This window comes from Sus scrofa, chromosome 14, assembly GCF_000003025.6.
Source record: "Sus scrofa isolate TJ Tabasco breed Duroc chromosome 14, Sscrofa11.1, whole genome shotgun sequence".
NCBI lineage: Eukaryota > Metazoa > Chordata > Mammalia > Artiodactyla > Suidae > Sus > Sus scrofa.
In genome coordinates, this window is record NC_010456.5 from 73,293,731 (window position 1) to 73,317,159 (window position 23,429).

The 23,429-nt window shown below is 47.2% G+C and overlaps 2 protein-coding genes across 3 annotated transcripts in view; one reads left to right on the forward strand and one right to left on the reverse strand.

Moving 5' to 3' along the window:
• The window catches only part of LRRC20 (leucine rich repeat containing 20), an 82,460-nt gene extending 79,530 nt beyond the window's left edge, over positions 1 to 2,930 (reverse strand). The window contains exon 1 of one of the 2 annotated variants that reach the window (XM_001925274.5): positions 2,798 to 2,930. The gene's annotated coding sequence lies outside the window, so the exon portion shown is untranslated. Of the gene's footprint in view, positions 1 to 1,745; positions 1,878 to 2,797 lie in introns of those variants that run through there. The other variant, XM_005657404.3, reaches the window with a different exon arrangement.
• LOC110256844 lies at positions 2,045 to 4,164 on the forward strand. Its single transcript, XM_021073886.1, has one exon. The coding sequence runs from the start codon at positions 2,134 to 2,136 to the stop codon at positions 2,560 to 2,562; it is 429 nt and encodes a 142-aa protein (XP_020929545.1). The 5' UTR covers positions 2,045 to 2,133; the 3' UTR covers positions 2,563 to 4,164.

Below are 23,429 nucleotides of genomic sequence, written 5' to 3' on the forward strand. Positions count from 1 at the left end.
ATAAAGCCCAAGATGGGGTAAGAGGGCCCCAGCGCTGAAGGAAGAACAAACTTGAGATGACAAGAATCTGGAGTGGGTCCCCATAAGGGCTCCTACAAGGTTGTCCAAATTCCCTGACTGGTCCTTTCTGCCCCAACCCAACACTGGACCTCTTTGACCTAAAAACAGCAAGAATATATCATGGAGTTCCCGTCGTGGCGCAGTGGTTAACGAATCCGACTAGGAACCATGAGGTTGCAGGTTTGGTCCCTGCCCTTGCTCAGTGGGTTAACGATCCAGCGTTGCCGTGAGCTGTGGTGTAGGTTGCAGACGCGGCTCAGATCCCGAGTTGCTGTGGCTCTGGCGTAGGCTGGCGGCTACAGCTCTGATTTGACCCCTAGCCTGGGAACCTCCATATGCCGCGGGAGCGGCCCAAAGAAATAGCAAAAAGCCAAAAAAAAAAAAAAAAAAGAATATATCTAGCATGTAACAGGAGTCCAGAAAGAAGGGGGTGGGAGTGAGGCATAAAGAAAGTTGTTCTTCCTCTGTTTTGAACTGTTTTGAAGAAAATCAGAGAATTGCCTGAGTCACATAAAAGTGATGGAGAGAGGTATAGACCCACTTCCTCAATGAGTGCAAAGCCCCCTAGGCAGGGCCACCTGAGGATGCGAGGGGCCCTGTCTATGCAAACAATTTGAGTCAACAAAAATCAGTGTGTCAGCACCATTCTGGCTGCCCAGTGTCATGCAGTTCCATGAAAGAAAGATCATGCCAGCCAGTGACAGCCATCAGTATACAAGGAAGCCCTCAGGGAACCAGACCCCAACCACAGGGCCCCAACTTCATAGGCCCAAGTTCTTGGCTCCTTAAGGCATCTGGTCAACCCCACAGGCAGAAGTAGTGAGAGCAGATCAGAGAGGGTCCTAAAGAGAAACAAGAACTGCCAGCCCACATTGGTCTGTTCTGGGGTTGGGGTCCCAGACATTGGAGGGCAGCCTTAGAAAATTTCAAGGAAAGTGCTCCAAATCCTGGAGACCCTTCAGCATAGGGTCCAAACTCGCACTCACACAGCTGCTGTCCCAGGAAGACATCCCTCTCCACAAAGTCCCAGCTCCTCTTTCCTCAGAGTGTGCACCACTGTTCTAAGGAATGTCTAAATCCAGCAAACATGTTCTATAAGGCCCACACTGAGGGAGTATAGGTACATAGACAGGGGATGAGCCAGAATGAGCTTTCCATCAGGTAAGAGAGACTAAGTGACAAGAAAGCAGAATAAGCCAGAAGCCACAACACCAGGCCTTAGGAGCATGTGTGCCCTCTGCCATGAAGGCACATGCTATGGCTGGGAAGAGGAGACAGAGCCAGGGGCTAAGCAGAGGCACCCAAAATGATGAGAGAAAGAGGGAGACAGACAGCCAGTCTGCCCCCAGATTAGTGGGGAAAGGCTGGAGGCCATCCTATCAATCTATTCTGTTTCTCTGCAAGGAACTAGGAAAGTCTTTTGAGGAGAGCAGCCTAATCCAACCAGTTTTCCCACACTAAGGCATTACTAATATGTGATTAAACCGGTACAGATGGTAAGTTAGGATCTAAAAGATGAAATGCCAGCAAAGAAGTTGCCCTGCTCTGTGAGAGCTGGTAATTCGGCCCTCCTGCATCTATAATCTGGTTTCACCTGGATACAAGGTTTGGGAAGGGTTGGTTTTTGCTTAAATACTGACTGCAGCCTCTGCTAGGGTTCCCACCCTCTTCAGTGAGAACTCTACCTTATCTGAAGCCCGGAGATCCGTGCAAAAGAGCTGCTGCGACACCACGCCTGCACCAGCTGCCCCTATATTTAGTTACTGGCGTGGTCACTTGGGAACTTTAGAGCCTGGTAGCCGCTCTGAAGGGCAACTCGAGCCTCTTGAGCCATGTGTGCAAGCTCCCCCTCACCAATGGCTCCAGCGGGGTTCTCTGGACCATGGCAAGGGACGGAGCTGCTGGGGAAGTGAGAAGCAGTCTTCTGGATCGGACCCAAGCAGCCCCGAAGGCCCACTCGAGGCCAGGCAGAGTTGACCCAATTTTCCTCCCAAAGAAAAGAAGCCCGCTGGGGCGTGAGCGGGACGGGCTGGCGTCTTGTTTTTGAGCCATGGGGTTCTCAGAGCCCCGCGCATGGCTCTCTACGAGCATCTAAGCATCCTCCGGCTGCGCCTCCCAGGATTGAGGGCGGTGGCCACTCCGGGGTCCCCACGCCTCGCGCTGGGGGCCTGCCTCACCGTCTTCCCCACCCCCCTGGTTCCCGCAGCCAATGGCTCCTCGTTGCCGGCCCTCCGCTCGCCGGGCAGGCGGGGACTGGGGAGAATAAAGCAGGCAGAGGGGGGAACGCTGGTGATCGCGGAGGCCCAGAGGCACGCCCTGGGACAGGCGTATGCAGCCCCCCAGAGAGAAAGCAAACCCCGAAAATGTGGCTTCAGGGACGAAATTTACGAGAGCCTCTCCCAACCGGGGCGCCTCCCGCGGGGAACGGAGATCCTCTCGCCTCCCCAGGCTCCCTATTCCCCGGTACCGCTGCGCCCGCTCCCCGAGCCAGCCGGGGTCTAGCTGCAGTCGGCAAGCCAGAGCGGTCGCGGCGCCGGGCCCCTGGGCACCGAAGAAACCTCAGCTGGTGCACCGCTTCTCCTTCCACCCGGTGACTTGGGGGAGGGGAGGGCACGCTGCAGAATTGGGGACACTTCTCTCTCTCCCCCAGCCCCTTGGGCGCTTAGCCTCAGACTCCGTTTACTTTGCGGGGCACGAAGGTGGGGCCCAGTTCCTGGCTGCTCTCTGCTCCACTTACGGCGACAATGCCTCCTAGCGCCCTGCGCAGCGCAGTCACGCTCCCTCGGCCGCCGGCGGCGCCCCATGCAACAGCAGCTCGCGGGAGCCGGCCGGGAGGGGCGCGAAGGGCTGCGGGTTCTGAGCGCGCTGCTGCGGGGCCAGTCGCTGGGCTAGGAACGGCGCGGGGGCGGGAGCATGCCGCCGAGTGCAGCCAATCAGCGCGCGGGTCCCCACGCCGCTCCCGGGAAAGGCGCGCCCGGAAAAGCTGCCCGCGCGCTCTCGTCCGCAGGGTGGATCCGCTTTGTATTCGACTTCTGGAGGGAAAAAGCTTAGCGGGGCGGGAGTGTAGACGGGAATGTGCAACAGATCCAGGATCAATAGGATTGAGCCTCCAGGTTTGTTTTTCTCAAGGTAGGGGAGTTGAATTAGCCAGATCAGGGGGACTTTGGGAAGCGTGAAGGTGGGGACTAGAGAGCTTTTCCCGTGATGCCTTCAAGGCGGCCGTTCTGTTTTCAGAGGCAATAATTCTGGTGACACGAAATTACTCTACGTCTCCAAATCCCAGTGTTGTTTCCTATTAAGATAGGGGTTAAATGTATAAATACCTACTTCACGGGGTCATTGTGAGGATTGCTACATGGAAAGTTACGTGCAGTGCCCAGCATGACGGGTCAGGGGAGGGGAGCTGCTTCTCAGGCCTAAATTTTCAGAGGATTCCCCATAGACTTTTTTTGGTCCTTCAAATTAGTGAAGTTTTTTCAGTTTTATTGAGGTATAGTTGATTTACAATGTTGCATTTAATTTCTGCTCTACAGCAGAGTGACTCAGTAATACACAATATATATTCTTTTTCATATTCTTTCCCATTATGGTTTAATGGACCATATTGAATATAGTTCCCTGTACTATACAGTAGGGCCTTGTTGTTTTTCCTCCCTGTAGACTCTTTACTAGGCTCTGTGAGGAACAGGAAAGAGATGAGGCCCCCACTCAACCAGCAATGACAGTCAGTGAGTCAAGTGTTCTGATAAACAGAAGCATGTATTAAGTATGTGTGAGTCCTAAAGAAAGAACATTTAATTCCACCCCTGGGGATTGGAGCAGTCAGAGAAGAAACCCACATTTGCCTGGGTCTTGATGGATGTTATGGGTTAATTTATGTCTCTCCCTTCCACCAAAAAAAAAAAAAAAAAAGGTATGTTAAAGACTTAACCCCCATACACATCCCCAGAAAATGATCTTATTTGGAAACAAGTTCATTGCAGATATAATTAGTTAAGATGAAGTCATACTGGCATAGGATGTGACTGGTGTTCTTGTAAGAAGAGAAGAGTTACACAGGCACACGGGGAAAGTCCATATGAAGATGGAGGCGGAGTCTGCAAACCAAGAAAACCCGGGGATTGTGAGCGAGGATGAGAAACAAAGAAGAGGCGTGAAACAGATTCTCCCTCAGAGCCTCCAAAAAGGAACCAACTCCTAGTCTCCAAAAACTGAGGAGAGAATAAGTGTCTCTTGTTTTAAGCTATCCAGTTTGTGGCAATTTGTTTCAGCAGCCCTGGGAAAATACAGAGGGTGAGTAGAAATAAAGGGAAGGGAATGAGAAACATCTCCAAGGAAGTCTTTCAGACCTGAATCCCTAGGGTATGCAAGGCCCTTAGAATCGGGTACAGACTCTGCCCTCAAGAGAGATGACCACTTGGGGCAGGGAGGGGAGAAGCCATGTTTTCTGACTCCTTGTGCTTCTCAGGAAGGTTATGAAAGTCTCTCCACAGTCTCATCATCACCCCATCCCTGGCATACATACCCAGGTACCAGATATAAATACATAGATCAAGGCCCATTCTGCCCAAGCCAAGATCCTTAGTATTTTAGACAAAGCAGATTCTGCTATTTCTGTTTCATTTAAAACCAGCCTTACATTTCTGGCCAACTTCTACATGTGACCATCTTCTCTCCCCTGCTAGGCCTTATGCAGACCTGGGATGGCCTGTACAGTGCTTCAACACACAAGGTAAGCAAGCACTCAGTAAATACCACTGATGGCTCCAGCCTGAGACCTCTCGTGTTCGTGCCTAACATCACTTAGCCTCCACTCCCAGAAATTTCATCCTGAACCCTCCTCCTCCACATGACTCCTCCCCAGCTCAAAGGCCACTTCTTCTCTTCCTGGTGTGTTTTCTCTCCAGAGCACTTGCTGCATCATTCCCATTAATATGGCACTTCTGCACAGGTCTTTTCTCCCAAGACTGCCTGATATGAAATTATCCTGAGCCAGAGCCTGGCATGTGCTAAGTGCTTGTATCAGTCAGGACATTTTTTTTTTTTCCTGCATAGTAGAACACCCCCAAACGTAGAGGTGGCTTAAAAATTATTTCGTTCATGGTTTTGTGGGTCATGATGTTAGGTTGGACTCCACTGGACAGTTCTCTCTCAGCTGGACCCCCTCGTGTTTCTGGGGTGGCTCCTAGGCAGCCAGAGGCTTTGCTTCTTGGGGGTGGCTAGCTGTCGACTCAGATAACTTGGCCACATGTTGCTCGTGCACCAGCATGAGCAGGCTCACGTGGAGCTGCGGGGTTCCAAGAGCAGGAGTATAATCATGAAGGTCTCTCAAGGCCTAGGCTCCAAATTGGCATGTGTCATTTCCATAGTTGTGTTGATTAAACCAAGTCACAATGCCTCCCAGATTCAAGGGTGGGGAAATAGTCTCCATCTCCTGATGGCAGGAGCAGCAAAGTCACATTGCGAGGAGCATGGATACAGGGATGAGATGGAGAATTGGGGCTAGTTTTGCAATCCCCTGCAGTACTCAATAAATATTCCCACACTGTCTAGTATATAGTGGATGCTGCTCAGTAAATATTTATTATCAGTGCTAAGATTTTCAATGGCAATGTTTACAGACTTCACTCAACACAAATAATTGGCAATTTTTTTTTTTTTTTTGTCTTTTTGCTATTTCTTTGGGCCGCTCCCGCGGCATATGGAGGTTCCCAGGTTAGGGGTCTAATCAGAGCTGTAGCCACTGGCCTACGCCAGAGCCACAGCAACGCGGGATCCGAGCCGCGTCTGCAACCTACACCACAGCTCACGGCAACGCCGGATCCTTAAGCCACTGAGCAAGGGCAGGGACCGAACCCGCAACCTCATGGTTCCTAGTCGGATTCGTTAACCACTGTGCCACGATGGGAACTCCAGTAATTGGCAAAATTTTATCCCTAACTCATAGGATATCTATTACCAGCTTCAGGTTCAGAGTAGTACATGAGGGAATTCCCACTGTGGCTCAGCAGGTTAAGAACCTGACATAGTGTCCATGAGGATGCAGGTTCAAAATCTGGCCTCGCTCAGTGGATTAAGGATCCCGCCTTGCCACAAGCTGTGGTGTAGGTTGCAGACGCAGCTCGGATCTGGCATTGCTGTGGTTATGGTGTAGGCTGGCAGCTGCAGCGCCAATTTGACCACTATCCTGGGAACTTCCATATGCAATATGTGTGGCTGTAAAAAGAAAAAAAAAGGAATAGCACATGATGGGATCAGAAAGACAGATCTGTGCAAGGGGAAATATCGCCGAGGCTTCTGAGTGGAGAATTGCAGCTGGCCCCAAACAGCCTCCTCTGAGGGGATCCTGAGCATCTTTAGAGAACTAGGTCTCTGGTCACCCGGTTGAAAGCCATACATCTTTACTTATGAACGAGGAGAGACATAGATGTTAGCCAAGACTTGAATACAGCCCCTGTTCAGCCTGATAGCCTTGCAAGCTGCCTGCCAGATAGGAAACAATGATGACAAATTTAGTATCTGGCTGTTTCCTGGAGGGTCTACCCCTCAGCTATGCAGGATAAATTCTCAGGGCACTTGTGAAAGGGATATATCCTGTGGACAGAGCCAACAGCTCAACTCCTATGACAGAGCCCTTATGGGAGCACTTCCCATCAGAGAATTATTAGAATCGATCTCCAGGCCTGGTGTGGTTTGAATTGTGTCTTACCCAAAAGATGTATTGGAATCTTAACTCCCTAGTGCCTCAGATTGTACTTATTTTGAGATAGGGTCTTTGCAGAGGTAATCAAATTAACATGAGGCCAAAGGGTAGATCCTCACCCACTATGACTGATATTCTTGTAGAAAGAGAAAATCTGGACACATACAGACGCATATAAAGGGAAGACTGTGAAGGGACACAGGGAGAAGGGGCCCTCCACATGCCAAGGATGGAGACCTTGAACAGATCCTTTCCTCACAGCTGTCCCCTTGATTTGTCAACCCTGCTGACATGTGGTTTCAGACTTCTAGTCTCCAGAACAGTGAGGCAGTGAACTTCTGTGGCCAAGCCACCCTGTATGTGGCGCTCTATTACAAAACTAATCCAAGGCCTTCAGTCTCGCCTTTTCCATTCTGTTCTCCTCATCGTGCTCCTTATCATACACCCTTTGAGGGAAGAGTACATTTGAGTAGAGTCTCAGTGGCATGGGTGAGCCAGACCCCATGCATCATCCTTTTCCTCCCTCAGTCCTCCCTGGGGCCACACCTCTGCCTAGAACTAGGTTACCAATAGCCAGGGGCTCCAGGTCACTCCATGTCACTGTCATCCTGAACAGAAAAGTGATTCACCTCAGTCCCTCTTCCAGAAAGTTCAGCCTGGTGAGAGGTACCCACTGTGAGCTCCCCTCCAGGTACTGCACGGTTTGCAGAGATGATCAAGAAGCATTCATTACTCTCAAGACACATGCATTTTGCTGTGGAGAATAAGAGTTATATAAAAAGTGACCATAATAAAGCTTTTCTCAGACTTCAGCCATTGTTGGACCACCTTCCAGATATTTGCTATATCTGAGCCCCACTGAGTGGTGAGCTTGAGTCATTTGTATGGACACACGGATTGTATCCTGCACATCTTTTCCTAACTCTGCCTTCAGTGGCATCATGTAGGTTTTTGGAAATAGGCATGATGAGAAAATTTACAGTGTAAAAATCACACACTCCGTGACTTTTTTTTTTCTGGGAGAGAGAGTTTACTTACCTTTTTCTTTAATTTGACTCAGTTTTTAACTTAAAATGATTATTTTGTAGCCAAGACATGGAAGCAACATATGTGTCCATTGACATATGAATGGATGAAGGAGATGTGGTACATATATACAATGGAATATTACTCAGCCAGAAAGAAAGAATGAAATATGACACTTGCAGAAACATGGATGGACCTAGAGGTTCTCATATTGAGTGAAGTAAGTCAGATATTGTTATCATATGATATCACTTATATGTGGAATCCAAAAAAATGATACAAATGAACTTATTTACAAAATAGAAACAGACCCATAGGCATAAAAAAAAAACTTATGGTTACCAAAGGTGGATAGTGATGGATAAATTAGGAGTTTGGGATTAACAGATACACACTACTATATATAAAATAGATAAATGACAAGGACCTACTGTATAGGACAGGGAACTATATTCAGTATCCTATATTGGATATCCTGTAATTGAAAATAATCTAAAAAATAGGAGTTCCCTTCGTGGCGCAGTGGTTAACGAATCCGACTAGGAACCATTAGGCTGCGGGTTCGGTCCCTGCCCTTGCTCAGTGGGTTAACCTTCCGGCGTTGCCGTGAGCTGTGGTGTAGGCTGCAGATGCGGCTCGGATCCCGCGTTGCTGTGGCTCTGGCATAGGCCAATGGCTACAGCTCCGATTCGACCCCTGGCCTGGGAACCTCCATATGCTGCAGGAGCGGCCCAAGAAATGGCAAAAAGACAAAAAATAAATAAATTAATTAATTAAAAATAACATATTCATATGTATGTAACAGAATCTCTTTGCTGTGCACCTGAAACTAACACAACATTGTAAATCAACTATACTTTAGGTTTTTTAAATATTTATTTTAAAAGGAAACTTTGTATCATTACTGATCATGAAAACTAGTATAATTTGCCATAGATAGAAAGTAACCTTAAAAATAAACAGTAAGGAGTTCGTGTCCTGGCTCAACAGAAATGAATCTGACTAGCATCCATGGGACGCAGGTTCGATTCCTGGCCCCACTCAGTGGGTTAAAAATCCAGTGTTGTCATGAGCTGTGGTGTAGGTCACGGACACAGCTCAGATCTGGCGTTGATGTGTTTGGGGAACACTCTGGGAGGAAGGAACAGAGCATGGGATGATTCAAAATAATCACAGTGGTGGTTTATACCCTAAAATGTCACTTTTACTGCCAAGCACTCTATTCATTCTTTACACACACACACACACACACGTATTAGTCACCCTATTTTAAAGATGAGGAAACCAAGGCATGGAAAAAATTAAAGAGCTTGTCAAAGTTCACATAGCTGCTAAGTGGTAGAATTAGAACTCAATCAGGTAGCCTAACTCCGTATCCTGCACATATAACCACTACACTATGGAAGGACCTGTGCAACAACGCTTTTGGGGGTCTTTGTGACGAAGACAAGGGCCAGCTTTAAGGTAGTTATAGAGGATGCAGAAAAGGGACAGATTCAAGAGATACTTCGGAGGAGTTTCTGACGTGGTACAGAGGAAACGAATCCAACTAGGAACCATGAGGTTGCAGGTTCAATCCCTGGCCTTGCTCAGTGGGTTAAGGATCTGGCATTGCTGTGAGCTGTGGTATAGGTCACAGATGCAGCTCAGATCCTTCATTGTTGTGGCTGTGGTGTACGTAGGCTGGCAGCTGTAGCTCCAATTAGACCCCTAGCCTGGGAATTTCCATATGCCTCAGGAGTGGCCCTTAAAAAAAATAAATAAATAAAAGAGAGAGAGAGAGCTACTTCAGAGATAGACTCTGCAGCACTTGGAAATTGATGTGGGGATGGAGCTGAAAAAAATGAATGTGAATGGTGACAAGTGTTGGGGACTAGACAGGATTAAGGTACCAGGAGGACTTGCTGGTCTCGGGGAATAAAGAAGAGGAGGATTTAGGATATGTTGGGAATGATGTTAAGGAGACGTCCATTTGCAGCTGTCCAACCAAGTCTTGGAAGTAGGGGTCAGGAGATCCAGAGAGAGACCAGGGCTGAAGGTCAAGGCTGCAGTCTTGTAGGTCAGAAGCCCTGATTGAAAGCATGAGCGAGAAGGATCCTCAGAGAGAAGAAAGGGGAGGGTGCAGTGAGAGGTGGCAAGATCTGAGGATGGCGACTAGAGGAATCTCAAGATGGGCACTGGGGATGAGAGAGAAGTCAGCTGGGCAGAGGGCAGGGCAGGCTCCCAGAAGGCGTGGGTCTGGAGAGCTTCCATGGAGACTCGAGCAACAGAGCTACAGGGATGTGAGGAGGGGAAGGTTGGAGAAAAGCTGCTGGGTTTGGTCATTGGAAAGTTATTGATGAGCAGCTAGGGGCAGGACCCAACAACAATAACGAAACCAGGGGAATAACAACAATACTAGCACTTAGTAGGCATCAGGCACTGCTCTAAGCATTTGACACATACTGACTCATTTACTCCTTACAACAGCCCTTGTCGTCCTTCCCCCCACCTGACCCCCCACCACTCCCAGCCTTCCGAGTAATTCTCAGGCTCTAACCACAGTGGAAGATGTGGTTTGTGGCTGGTATGATCCTTCCCCCAAGTAGAGTTCTTCACTGGGCACCTCCTCTCTCTTCCAAGCCTTTCTGGGTGTGGAAATCCCTTTGGATGCTCCCTGTAAGGACTCCCCAACCAATCTCTGTGCTTCTCACAGCGGTCCGTCTCAGCCTGGACAAAGCTCTCATTTTCTTCTGCTGTCTTTGAACTCTGCCCTAGAAATACACACATCCTACTAAGTTTTGAGATTCCCCCCAAAACACTAAAAGCCCTTTGAAGGCAATGACCAGGTCTTATTCATCCTCGAATCTGTTTTGAGGCCCAGCACAGGACTTGCATCTAGAACTAGATCAATGTTTTTCAGTTTACAGGTCATTACTCATCAGCAGGTTGAGAAATCAATTGACTCAATTTGTTGTCTATGGCTGCATAACAAATTTCCCAAAACTTAGTGGCTAAAACATTTATTGTATTGTGGTTTCTATGGGTCAAGAATCTGGGAGTTCCTGTTGTGGCTTAGCAGGTTAAGAACCGACATAGTGTCCATCAGGATGTGGGTTTGATTCCTGGCCTTGCTCGGTGGGTTAAAGATCAGGTGTTGCTGCAAGCTGTGGTGTAGGTCACAGATATGGCTCAGATCTGGTGTTACTGTGGCTGTTGCATAAGCCTTGGGTGCAACTCTGATTAACCCCTGGCCCGGGAACCTCCATATGCCACAAGTGTGGCTGTAAAAAGAAAAAAAATTAAAATTGAAAAAAAGAATCGGGGAATGGCTTAGCTGGGTCCTCTGGCTCTGAGTCTGTCACTCTCAAGGCTTGAGAGGGAAGAATCTTCTCAGTTCACTGACACCGTCACTGGCAGGAACCAGTTTCCATGAGCTGTTGGTCTAAGACCTCAAGTCATTACCAGTTGTTAGGAAGAAACTCCCTTGGTTCTTTGCCATTTGGGTCTTTTCATGGAGCATCCCTCACCATGGCACCTTGCTTTATCTGAGCAAGCAGATAAGAGGGCAAGAGGGAGTGTCAGCAAGAGAGAGTGCTAGCAAGACAGAGGTCATACTCTTCTGTCACCTAGTCCTGCAAGTGACATTTCCTCGTTTTGCTGTATTCTAATCATTTAGACATAGGTCCATAGATCTAGCCAAAGGGAGGGATTACATAGGGTACAAATATCAGGAGACTAGAATCACTGGGAGCCATTTTATTTTATTTATTATTATTATTATCATCATCATCATCATTTGCTTTTTTAGAGCCGCACTCGTGGCATACGGAAGTTCCCAGGCTAGGGGTTGAATTGGAGCTACAGCTGCTGGCCTACACCACAGCCACAGCAACTCAGGATCCGAGCTGAATCTGCAACCTATACAACAGCTCACAGCAACGCCGGATCCTTAATCAACTGAGTAAGGCCAGGGATTGGACCTGCATCCTCATGGATATTAATCAGATATGTTAACCACTGAGCCACGGCAGGAACTCCACTGGGAGCCATTTTAGAAGCTGCCAATTATAGTGGGTAATACCAACATTTCTTATGAATAGAATAGAAAATAATAGGGAACAATAAGGAGATTCACACGTGTGAATAAGGGTAGTATTTAACAAAACTTTTGTTTCAGTTTTATACAAATATATGAATGTACTGGGTCATGATATCAGTGTTGGATTTTTTAGCTATAGATCAATATCAAAAGTACTTGCAAACTACTATACTACATGATATCTCAGTTCTTCCAGCATTTTTTTCTATTGAAGTAGAGTTGATTTACAATGTTGTGTTAGTTTCAGGTATATAGCAAAGTGATTTACATATATATAAATACAGCCAAAGAATATACAAATCCATCTCTCTCTCTCTCTCTTTTTGGCTGCACCTGAGACATGTAGAAGTTCTGGGCTAGGGACTGAATTTGCAGCACAACAGCAACCCAAGCCACTGCAGTGACAACACCAGATCCTTAACCCACTGAGCCACTGGGAAACTCCTACAAATCCATCTTGATCATGATAGCTTGTTAAGGAAAGTACAGGGAAAGGGAGTAACAGGAGGGCTTGATTTAGGCTGGGTGTTAGGAGGGGCCTTTTTGTGGAAATCATGTTTAGGCTGGGGCTTGAAGAATGAGTACAGGTGAGAAAGACAGGGATAAGACAAGGAGAAGGGTGTCCCAGGCAGAGAACACAGCATGTGCCAAGCCTCTGAAGGAGCAAAGAGCTTATATTTTCAGGGAACCAACATAGGGTCTATGAGGTTGGCCTGCATTGGGAGAGAAGGCATAGGATGAGAGTGGTAGAGTGAGCAGGGAATCAAACCGTGCTGGTCTTGGTAAATTTATTCCAAGCTTAAATGCAATTGGAAGTCATAAAGGGTTTTTTTGGGGTTTTGGGTTTTTTTTTTTGTTTTGTTTTGTTTTTTGGCTTTTTTTTTCTTTTTAGGGCCATAGGTGCAGCATGTGGAAGTTCCCAGACTAAGGGGTCGAATCAGAGCTGCAGCTGCCAGTCTACACCACAGCCACAGCAACACCAGATCCAAGCCACATCTACGACCTATGCTGCAGCTTGTGGCAATACTGGATCCTTAACCCATTGATTGAGGCCAGGGATTGAACCTGCATCCTCCTGGATACTAGTTGGGTTTTTAACCCACTGAGCCACCACAGGAATTCCTCAAAAAGGGTTTTGAGGGAGTTCCCGTGGTGGCGAAGTGGTTGACGAATCCGACTAGGAACCATGAGGTTGCGGGTTCGATCCCTGCCCTTGCTCAGTGGGTTAAAGATCCGGCGTTGCTGAGAGCTGTGGTGTAGGTCACAGACGCAGCTCGGATCCCGCGTTGCTGTGGCTCTGGCGTAGGCTGGTGGCCACAGCTCTGATTAGACCCCTAACCTGGGAACCTCCATATGCCGTGGGAGCGGCCCAAGAAATGGCAAAAAGACCAAAAAAAAAAGGGTTTTGAATAGGAGAGTGACATGACAAGATCTGATTTGTACTTTAAGATTCCTCTGGCTGCAATGTAGAGGATTGGAAGGGACCAAGAGTGGGCATGGGAAGAACAATTAGAAGGCTCACTCCGTCTTCCAGGGGAGAGATCATGGCAATGGGAGACTGCAGGATGTAAGATAATTAGAAGGCAGAACCTGGAGTTCCCGTCGTGGTGCAGAGGAAATGAATCTGACTAGGATCTGTGAGGATGCAGGTTTAATCCCTGGCCTCACTCACTGGGTTAAGTATCCAGCGTTGCCATGAGCTGTGGTGTGGGTCGTAGGTGCAGCTCGGACCTGGCATGACTGTGGCTGTGGCGTAGGCAGGTGGCTACGGCTCCAATTCATCCCCTAGCCTGGGAACCCCCATATGCCTCGGGTGTGGCCCTAAAAGAAAAAAAAAGGCAGAACCATCAGGACTTGGAGGTGAATTGTATCTGGAGACTGAAAGAGAGGTCTTAAGGATGATATCCTGGCTTCTGGCTTGAGCCTTTACTGGGTGGTGCCATGAGCCAGGCCTGCAGAGGAAGGAGGCTGATCAAAAGTTTAGCAGATCCAATATTATGTTTCTGATGAGGGAGACACACCCACCCACCAGGGTGTCAGTAACAATGTCAGCACCTACCTCTTGTTGAGTCACCTAATGCCAAGCTAAGATCCCCACTTCACATGCATTTTCTTCCTGGCTCCAGAAGACCACCCTGAGTGGTAGCTACTAGTGTTAGCTCCATTTTGGGGATGGCATCATTGAGCACAGAGACTGGATGACACGCCCAGAGTCACATGGCTTGTACCTGGCAGAGTCAGTGTTAAAATCCCATCCATCAGACTCCATCCACAAGGTCTCAGGTCCCTGAGCTAACCTGGGAATAAGTCAGGAGAGGAAGTAGAGATTTGGGGTGGGGGCAGTTCTTTGCAGCACTACAAAGGGCCTTTAAGCCATCAGCTTCCCTCCCATAGTGACCTCAGAGAAGACAGCACCACCAACAGGCTTGTCCCAGCCCTAGGACTCTTGGGACTGTCTGTCTGAGAGGTTTGTAGTATGAGACTGTGGTGCTCTTTGCAGAAGGGCTTAGAAAGCCTCATGGGAAACTGTTCCCCCGAAGGGAGGAGGACAGGAAGGTGCTTCACCCAGGCACAGTGGGTCACTTTTGGAAAAGAGGGAGTTAAAAACATTGTAAATAGTGGGGTTTTTTTTTTTTTCTCAACTGTAAAAATATTACTGGCAGAGTACAGAAAATTTGCAAAACAAAATAAATTATGGGGAAAAAAAGCACCTATTATAGTTTCCTGGTGACCTAGCAGTTAAGGATCCAGCATTGTCACTGCTGTGGCAGGGGTCCAATACCTGGCCCAGCAATTTCCATATGGCATGGGCATGGCCATGATCAGAAAAGAAAAAAATAGAAGAAAAAAAAAAACAGCAAAAAAAACTACCTATAACCTTATCTCCCAAATGTAACTTCTGTCATCATTTAGATGCATATCCTTCCAGTCTTATATTTACATAGGAACTTTTTCAAGAAAGTGATCATTTTGTACATGTGGTTTAGAAACCTGTTTATTTATTTCCATAATAAGAATTCCTAGCATTGAATTCCTAGCAATTAGGACAAAAAGCAAGCATATATTTAACGTTTTTTGTTTGTTTTTTTAATGAAAATGCTATCACTTCTGCCAGAGTTGAAACTAGGGAGAGTACCAGAGGCTCCCAAGGTACAAAATTTAAGAAGGCATTTGTAACAGAGCTAAGGGACCACAGAAAGCCAAATGTTTGACAGTGGGTGTTTGTGGTAAAATAAGGGTTTATTTGCAGGGCACCAAGCAAGGGAGTGGGAGACAAGTTCCAGATCCACTCCATTTAGTTGTTTTGTTTTGTTTTCTTTTTACGGCCATACCTGCGACACATGGAAGTTCCCAGGCCAGGAGTTGAATTAGAGCTGCAGCTGAGGCGTACACCACGGTCACAGCGGCACAACATCTGAGCTGCATCTGTGAACTACCCCACAGCTCACCACAAGGCTGGAGACTTAACCCACTGAGTGAGGCCAGGGATAGAACCTGCATCTTCGCAGAGACTTCGTCAGGTCCTTAACCCACTGAGCTACAAGAGGAACTCTTCCATTTAGTCTTTGATTTGTTTTAATTTTTATTTATTTATTTATTTATTTTGTCTTTTTTCCTTTTTCTAGGGCTGCTCCCATGGCATATGGAGGTTCCCAGGCTAGGGATCGAATTGGAGCTGTAGCCGCCAGCCTACACCAGAGCCACAGCAACGCAGGATCCAAGCCGCGCCGGCGACCTACACCCCAGCTCACGGCAATGCCGGATCCTTAACCCACTAAGTGAGGCCAGGGATTGAACCCGCAACCTCATGGTTCCTAGCCGGATTCGTTAACCACTGAGCCACGATAGGAACTCCATGATCAGTTTTTATAAAGGGAAAGAACAAAGACTCTGGGATTAATCATCATCATGTGACATTTCTGTGACTATAGCTTGGGGAGTCAGGATGTCTCTGGTTTATGATTCTCTGGCTGGGTGGTCCATGGCTGGGGTTCTGTAAGCTCATCTTGCCCTGGAGAAACAACCGAGTTTGTAAGTTAATGACAGTTTCTATGATAGCAATTTTAGCACATTCACAGTGTTATCAACAGCAGCAGTCTTAGTCATCTGACCAGTTGATGGCTATTTAGCACAGGATTGAGGTCAGAGGTGACAGCAAGGGAATGAAGTTTTGGATAGAGAAACTGATCATAAATTCAGATAAGGGAACTTGGTTTTAGGGGGGCTTGGTTTCACACTCACTCTCTGATGCCAATCCTACACCTACAAAGCCTGAAAAAACTGAAGACCAGCAAGAAGACTGCTCTGTGACTTGAAAACAAAGTATATGTAAGAAAAATCAGGAGTTTCCATCGTGGCTCAGTGGTTAAGAATCCGACTAGGAACTATGAGGTGGCAGGTTCGATCCCTGACCTCAACTCAGTGGGTTAAGGATCCAGCATTGCCGTGAGCTGTGGTGTAGGTCACAGATGCGGCTTGGATCTGGCATTGCTGTGGCTGTGGCCTAGGCCAGCAGCTACAGCTTGGATTAGACCCCAGCCTAGGAACCTCCATGTGCCAGGGGAATGGCCCTAGAAAAGGCAAAAAACAACAACAACAACAAAAAAGTATATGTAAGAAAAATCAGAGTGGAGAGTATCCCCCCTAACAGGGTTGAAGGACAAGTATATCTGAAAATACACAAGAAATACTCCTACTTTATTCTCAGGGAGTATATTAACTAGGGTGCATCAAGGCTATTAAAAAAAAGACCTCCAAGGAGATCCCACCATGGCTTAGCAGGTTAAGAATCTGACTCATATCCATGAGGATGCAGCTTCAATATCTGGCCTCGCTCAGTGGGTTAAGGATCTGGCGTTGCCCTGAGCTGTGGTGTAGGTTGCAGACGCAGCTCAGATGCTGTGTTGCTGTGGCTGTGGTGTAGGCCAGTGGCTGCAGCTCCAATTTGACCCCTAGCCTGGGAACTTTCATATGCTGTATGTACAGCCCTAAAAAGACCAAAAAAAAAAAAAAAAAAAAAAAGACCTCCAAATCTTTCAGCTTATAAAATAGTTTCTCTCCTATGAAACAGGTAATCTAGGGAAACTCTGGTCCAAAAGATCATCTAAAAGCAAGATGGCCAGTTACTCTGTCATCTTCAATATGTTCCTTCCATCTCTGAGTCCAAGGCCGCTGTTGTAGTCACACTGTTTCTGAGCTGGTAGGAAGAGGAAAAGAAAAGGTCTAGAACAAGCCACTTTGCCTTTAAGAACAGCCACATGTTCCTCTCAGCCCTCCCTTTTACATCCCAAGGCCCAGACCTGGTCATGTGACCACACCTAACTGCAAGGGAGGCTGGGAAATGTAGTCTATAGCTGATATTTTTGTGCCCAGCTAAAACACGTGGATTTTATTATTATAAAAAGAAAAAGGGGAAGAGTTCTCTTGTGGCACAATGGTTCAAGGATGCAGAGCTGTCACTACAGCAGTTTGGGTTGCTGCTGTGGCATGGGTTCAATCCCTGGCCCGGGAAATTACACATGCTTTGAGCATGGCCAAAAAAGAAAAGAGGGAGGTGGAAGAAATGGACACTGGGGAACAATTAGTGGTCTCTGCCCTAGGGAAGGCGGCCATAACAAAACACCATGGACTGGGCAGCTTAAACAACAGAAGTTATTTTCTCACAGTTCTAGAGGCTGGGAAGTTCAAGGCGAAGGGGCCAGTCCCTTTGGTTTCTGGTGAGGTCTGTCTCCGTGGCTTGCAGATGACCACCTTCTCACTATAGCCTCACGTGGTGGAGAGAGAACACTGGCATCTCCTTCTCTTCTTAGAAAGGCACCAGCCCTGTGGGATTAGGGCCCCACCCTTGTGCCCTCTTTACACCTTCACTGCCCCTTATAGGCCCATCTCCACATGCAGTCACACACGGGTTAGGGCGTCAGCATAGGAATTTGGAGAGGATACAATTCAGTACCTAGCACCCCATGTACTCATCTTCCTACCTGTTTCCGGAGCAAGCTGTGTGGCATTTTGTGGACCTCACTGAAACTGCCAAGCTGGGGCTCCCCCATACTCCTCCCTTCTCCCCCTGCATTTTCCCTCCTCTTACCATGATGGTGGAAACTCCTTCCTCAGAAGGACATTGTTAAGAGTATTGTCTGGTAGTCACAATACAAGCCATTCTAGAAAGAGGAAGAATCCTAGAGCTTCCAAGAGAAACACCCTCATGCCAAGCCATGAGGTGGCTCAGTGTGACCATTGAATGGACACATAGGATGCCCGTCAAGGATGCTCCCCAAAACACTTTTAGCTTCTGTTATTCTGTTGTTCATAATGAAAGTGATTTTTTTTTAGGGCTACAATTCTATATTCCCTCCAAATCAATTTAGCTTCTAACCACTGAACAGTCTGGCCCTTACCTATCCCTTCACTCCTTTTTTTTTTTTTTTTTTTTTGGACACTCCTGAATGTCCTACAAATCATTTATTTATTCAACAGGTATTTACCAGGCACCTACATATGCCAGGCACTGTACTAGTCCCTGGGGAAATGCAGAGACCATGACAGGCTGCTTTCATGGCACTTACAGTTAGAGGAAGGGGGCAGCTCTTAGTTAAATAATCATACAATTAAGGAGTTCCCATCATGACTCAGAAGAAACAAATCTGACTAGCATCCATGAGGATGCAGGTTCCATCCCTGGCCTCACTCAGTGGGCTAAGGATCTGGCGTTGCCATGAACTGTGGTATAGGTTACAGACTCAGCTCGGATCCTGAGTTGCTGTGGCTGTGGCGTAGGCCGGCAGCTACCTCTCAAATTCGACCCCTAGCTTGGGAACCTCCATGTGCTGTGGGTGCAGCCCTAAAGAGACAAGTACAATAAAATAAAGAGTAAATAATCACACAGTTAAACTTACAAGTCGTGTGGAGATGAGGCCTGAGAGCCTCTAATGAGAATACCAGGCCTTGGCAACTTGGCTGATGAGAAAAGATCTCAGTGGGATAGGAATGACCAGGGATGCGTAGGAGTAAATTAGGTGAATGTTAGAGAATATATGGACTTTCCATGCTGCATGTAGAAAACAGAAACACATTTACACAGCTTATTTCTTTTTAAACAACCAACTTGGTGACTTAAAATAATACTTTTTCTATCTCATAGCTTCTGTGGGTCAGGAGTCCCAGCATGGCTTAGCTCGGTCCTCTGCAAGGCTGCAATCAAGGCTGTGTTCTCACATGGAGGCCTGACTGGGGAAGGGTCCCTTCCAGGCTCCCTCAGGTTGTTGACAGAATTCATTTCCTAATGGCTGTAGGACTCACAGCTGCTTGCCTCTTCAAAGCCAACAACAGAGAGAGAGCGGCTCAAGCGAGATGGAGTCTTATGCAACTAAACATAACCACAAAAGTGACATTCTGTTACCTTTGCCATATTCTATTGTTTAGAAGCCAAGTCACAGTTCCCACTCACACTCAAAGATGTGAACACCAGGTGTTAGGGATTATGGGGGTCACCTTAAAGTCTATTCATCACAGAGAACAATCACGCAAAGGGAATAGCATGTGCAAAGGCCCTGTGATGGGAGAGAGCATAGTCCCATTTGAAGAATGGGAACACAGAAAGGGAGAGGGAAAAACACAGGAGATGGAGCCAGGATCCCAAGAGGCATAGGGAGCCATGGAAAAGAGGGTGGCAGTGCAATGCAATTATATCGCCAGCCAATGCTACCCCACATTCAGTGTGGATAGATGAATAACCCATGTAAATCTAGCCAGCAGCCCTGGGTGCAAGGAGTTGAATGAATCCCATGGGAGCTCCATGAGGTTTGCCCTTCTACACCCTTGAACCCCAGCAAGGTTTCTGGATGAACTAGTTGATGGAGACATGGAAGCCAGGTAGCTTGTCCAGAGCCTCTGTGGAGAATCAGATCCCTGGTCATCGAGTCAGAGTCTTCTAGCCTGAATTTGACAGCGCCCCCTCAATGATTGCAAGATTCTTGTTGAAAACCTCGGGCTCCACCAGGGCTCCAGAAACGGCAGAAGCTCCCGGGCAGAGCACCTCCTGACTCAACTTGGCGAGCACCCATTCTTGGCTGCCAACCTGTGTACACTGTGTGCCCTGCCTTTGGGCTGTGGCTGGCACAGGGTGTGGCACACCGTTCATTGTAGATGACAGTACATTTCCATTTCAAAGCTGCTCCCTCTGGTTGGAGCTCAAGCTGTCCACACTAGCACATGCCACCAGAGGTGCTGTGGCATTTAGTGTACTGCCCACTTTCACCGTGCAGACCATGGGTGACAGAGGAAGGGTTGTACCCATGAAAAATCTTCTACTAAATATTGGGATAGAGAGAGAAAGGCAGGAATTAAAGTAAATTACAGTAAATGAATTGTAGTAAATGGCCAGATAATAGCCTGGCTTAAGTGGAGGACTTACAATACCTAAGTAACTTTGAACAAACTGTGCTTTATTATCTCAAGTCTACAACTGCAGACCTTTGTTGGAATCCCCTGTCACGGCCTCTGAAGGAGGAAATATTGAAACTGAAGCATGGCCCCCGACAGATACCCTGCCCTCTAGCCTGCCCCTTTTCTCCCAGCCTCATGGCCCCTGGAATCTTCCTGGATTCATATTGGTGCCTAACCACCATTCCCATCGGCCAGACCTTGCCTGGACCTAACATTTAATCCTCAGAAGAGCACTCTGTGGGAGTTCCCTCAGTGGCGCAATGGGATCAGTGGCTTCTTGGGAATGCTAGGATGCAGATTCCATCCATGGCCTGGCACAGTGGGTTGAGGAACCGGCAATGCTGCAGCTTTGGCTTAGGTGGCAGCTACAGCTAGGATCTGATCCCTGGCTCTGGAACTCCATATGCCATAAAGCAGCCAAAAAAAAAAAAAAAAGAAAAAAAAAAAAAAATTTTTAAAGAGGCAAAAAAAAAAAAAAGACTAAACTTTAAAAAAAAAAAAGCGCACCCTGTGCATGAGGGACCCCTCCTATTTTGCAGATGAGAGAAGAGGTTCAGAACTTGTGATCATACAGCAAGCAGGTAGGAGAGCCAGCATTTGCCCCAAAGAATTTTCAGAGACACAGGGCAAACTCAGGCTGCTTCCTTATCTATCAAATAGGCATAATAATACCCATCTTGTAAGGAAGTTGGGAGTTTAGAGATAAGATCTCTCGAAGACCTAGAACACCAGCTGACTCAGCATAGCTGTCTATAAAAGTTATCTGCGATTACCATCAACTTCTGGACACCCTCTGTCTTCTGTGTGTCAGGAGCTCAGGAAATGGCTTGCGGCTGAGTTCAGCAGATGTGACCATAAAAGTGGGGACTCCAGAGGCACCTTGCCCTCTTTACAGTGCAGGAGGCCAGTGGGCACAGGAGGACGTGCAGAGGATGGCCAGTCAGAAGCTTGAGCGCCAGTCCCAGCTCCACGGGTCCCGGCTCTCTACCACAGAGAAGTCATAACCCTCTTTAAGCCTCCGTTTCTTTATCTGTGAAATGTAAAGATAATTGTATTGATAATAATGATGAAAACCATAATAAGCAGGCTGCCTCCATCACAGGGCGGTGGCTCAGCTTAAGTGAAATAATGGTCTGAAAGTGCTTGGTAAAGTGGAAGTGTTATCCAAAGGAAAGGGGCTATTATCCTTATGATGATACAGAGTGAGCGTGGGTGGCCTCATTACAGAGGCTGAAAACAGCCTCCCTCTGGCCCTGGGAAAGCCCAGAGCAGAGGGAACAGAGGTAGCTGGTAAGGACAGGGGAGGTAGAAGGAATGAGTTTGGGAAGCCGTGGTGGCTAAACACTGGAAAGCTACAGATGGAGCACCTCTGGGTTGGGGACATCCAAGCCACTTCTAATTTTTGCAACTCAAGTCATAGTAGTAAACATTAAAAGGTCCAAGAAAGGGCCTGCCCAAATGTGGTATATGTTGCATGCTCGATCCTGGCAGTACTTTGAGTCTGGATCCAGGGGTCATAATTGCATCAGCAGCTTTCCAGTCACCAACTATCTCATTAATCTCATTCAGAATAAGATTCTGCAGAGTTCCCATTATGGCACAACAGAAACAACTCTGACTAGCATCCATGAATATGCAGGTTCAATCCCTGGCCTCACTCACTGACTTGGATCTGGCATTGCTATGGCTGCGGTGTGTGTGTGTGTGTATACACCACATCTTCTTTATCCATTTTGGAAGCTGGAAAGCAGAGAGGCAAGTGGTAAATGACTTAGCACAGTGGGAAAAGTGAAGGTGGAAAAACTGACAAGAAAAAGACTAGTTTGCCATATGACCCAGTAATTCCACTCCTGGGTATATATCCAAAAAGACCCCAAAGCACTAATTTGTAAAGATATACATCCCCAATATTCATAGGAGCATTATTTACAATAGCCAAGATATTCAACCTAAGTCTCTATCAACAGAAATGGATAAAGAAGATGGGGTGCACACACACACACACAGAACATTACTTATCCATAAAAAAGAATGAAATATTGCCACTTGCAGCAATGCAAGTGGACTTGGGGAGTATTATGCTTTGTGAAATAAGTCAGACAGAGAAAGACAAATACTATACATATCACTAATATGGGGCATCTGAAAAATACAAGAAATTAGTGAATACAACAAAAAAGAAAGAGACTCACAGATAATAGAGAACAAATTAGTGGTTACCAGTGGGTAGAGGGAAGGGGGAGGGCAAGATAGGAGTAGGGAATTAAGAGACACAAACTACCTCGTGTAAAATAAGCTACAAGGGGAGTTCCCGTCGTGGCACAGTGGTTAACGAATCCGACTAGGAACCATGAGGTTGTGGGTTCGGTCCCTGCCCTTGCTCAGTGGGTTAACGATCCGGTGTTGCTGTGACCTGTGGTGTAGGCTGCAGACACGGCTCGGATCCCGAGTTGCTGTGGCTCTGGCGTAGGCCAGTGGCTACAGCTCCGATTCGACCCCTAGCCTAGGAACCTCCATATGCCGCGGGAGCGGCCCAAAGAAATAGCAAAAAGCCAAAAAAAAAAAAGCTACAAGGATACATTGTACAGCACGGGGAATATAACCAAAGTTTTACAATAACTATAAATGGAGTATAAACTTTAAAAACTGTGAATCGCTGGGTTTTTCTTGTGGCGCAGTAGGTTAAGGATCCTGCATTTTCCCTGCAGTGGCTTGGGTTGCTGTTGTGCCTTAGGTTTGATCCCTGTCCCAGGAACTTTGCCATGCTGCAGATGCAGCCAAAAAAAAAAAAAATTGTGGGGAGCCCCTGTCATGGCTCAGCAGTAACAAACCTGATGAGGATCCATGAGGACTTGGATTCGATTCCTGGTTTCCCTCAGTGGGTTAGGGATACGGCATTGCCATGAGCTGTGGTGTAGGTCACAGACGCAGCTCGGATCTGGCGTTGCTGTGGCTGTCTGTAGGTTGGCAGCTACAGCTCCGATTCAACTTCTAGGCTGAAAACTTCCATATGCTGTGGGTGCAGCCCTAAAAAAAATAATAATAACTTTTAAAAAGTTGTGACTCACTGTGTTATATACCTGTCACTTATATAAGATTGTCAGCTCTACCTGG

What these genes read in the sequence shown, in the direction of transcription:
- LOC110256844 (XM_021073886.1), top strand. Translation starts at nt 2,134, where the DNA reads ATGGCTCTCTACGAGCATCTAAGCATCCTCCGGCTGCGCCTCCCAGGA.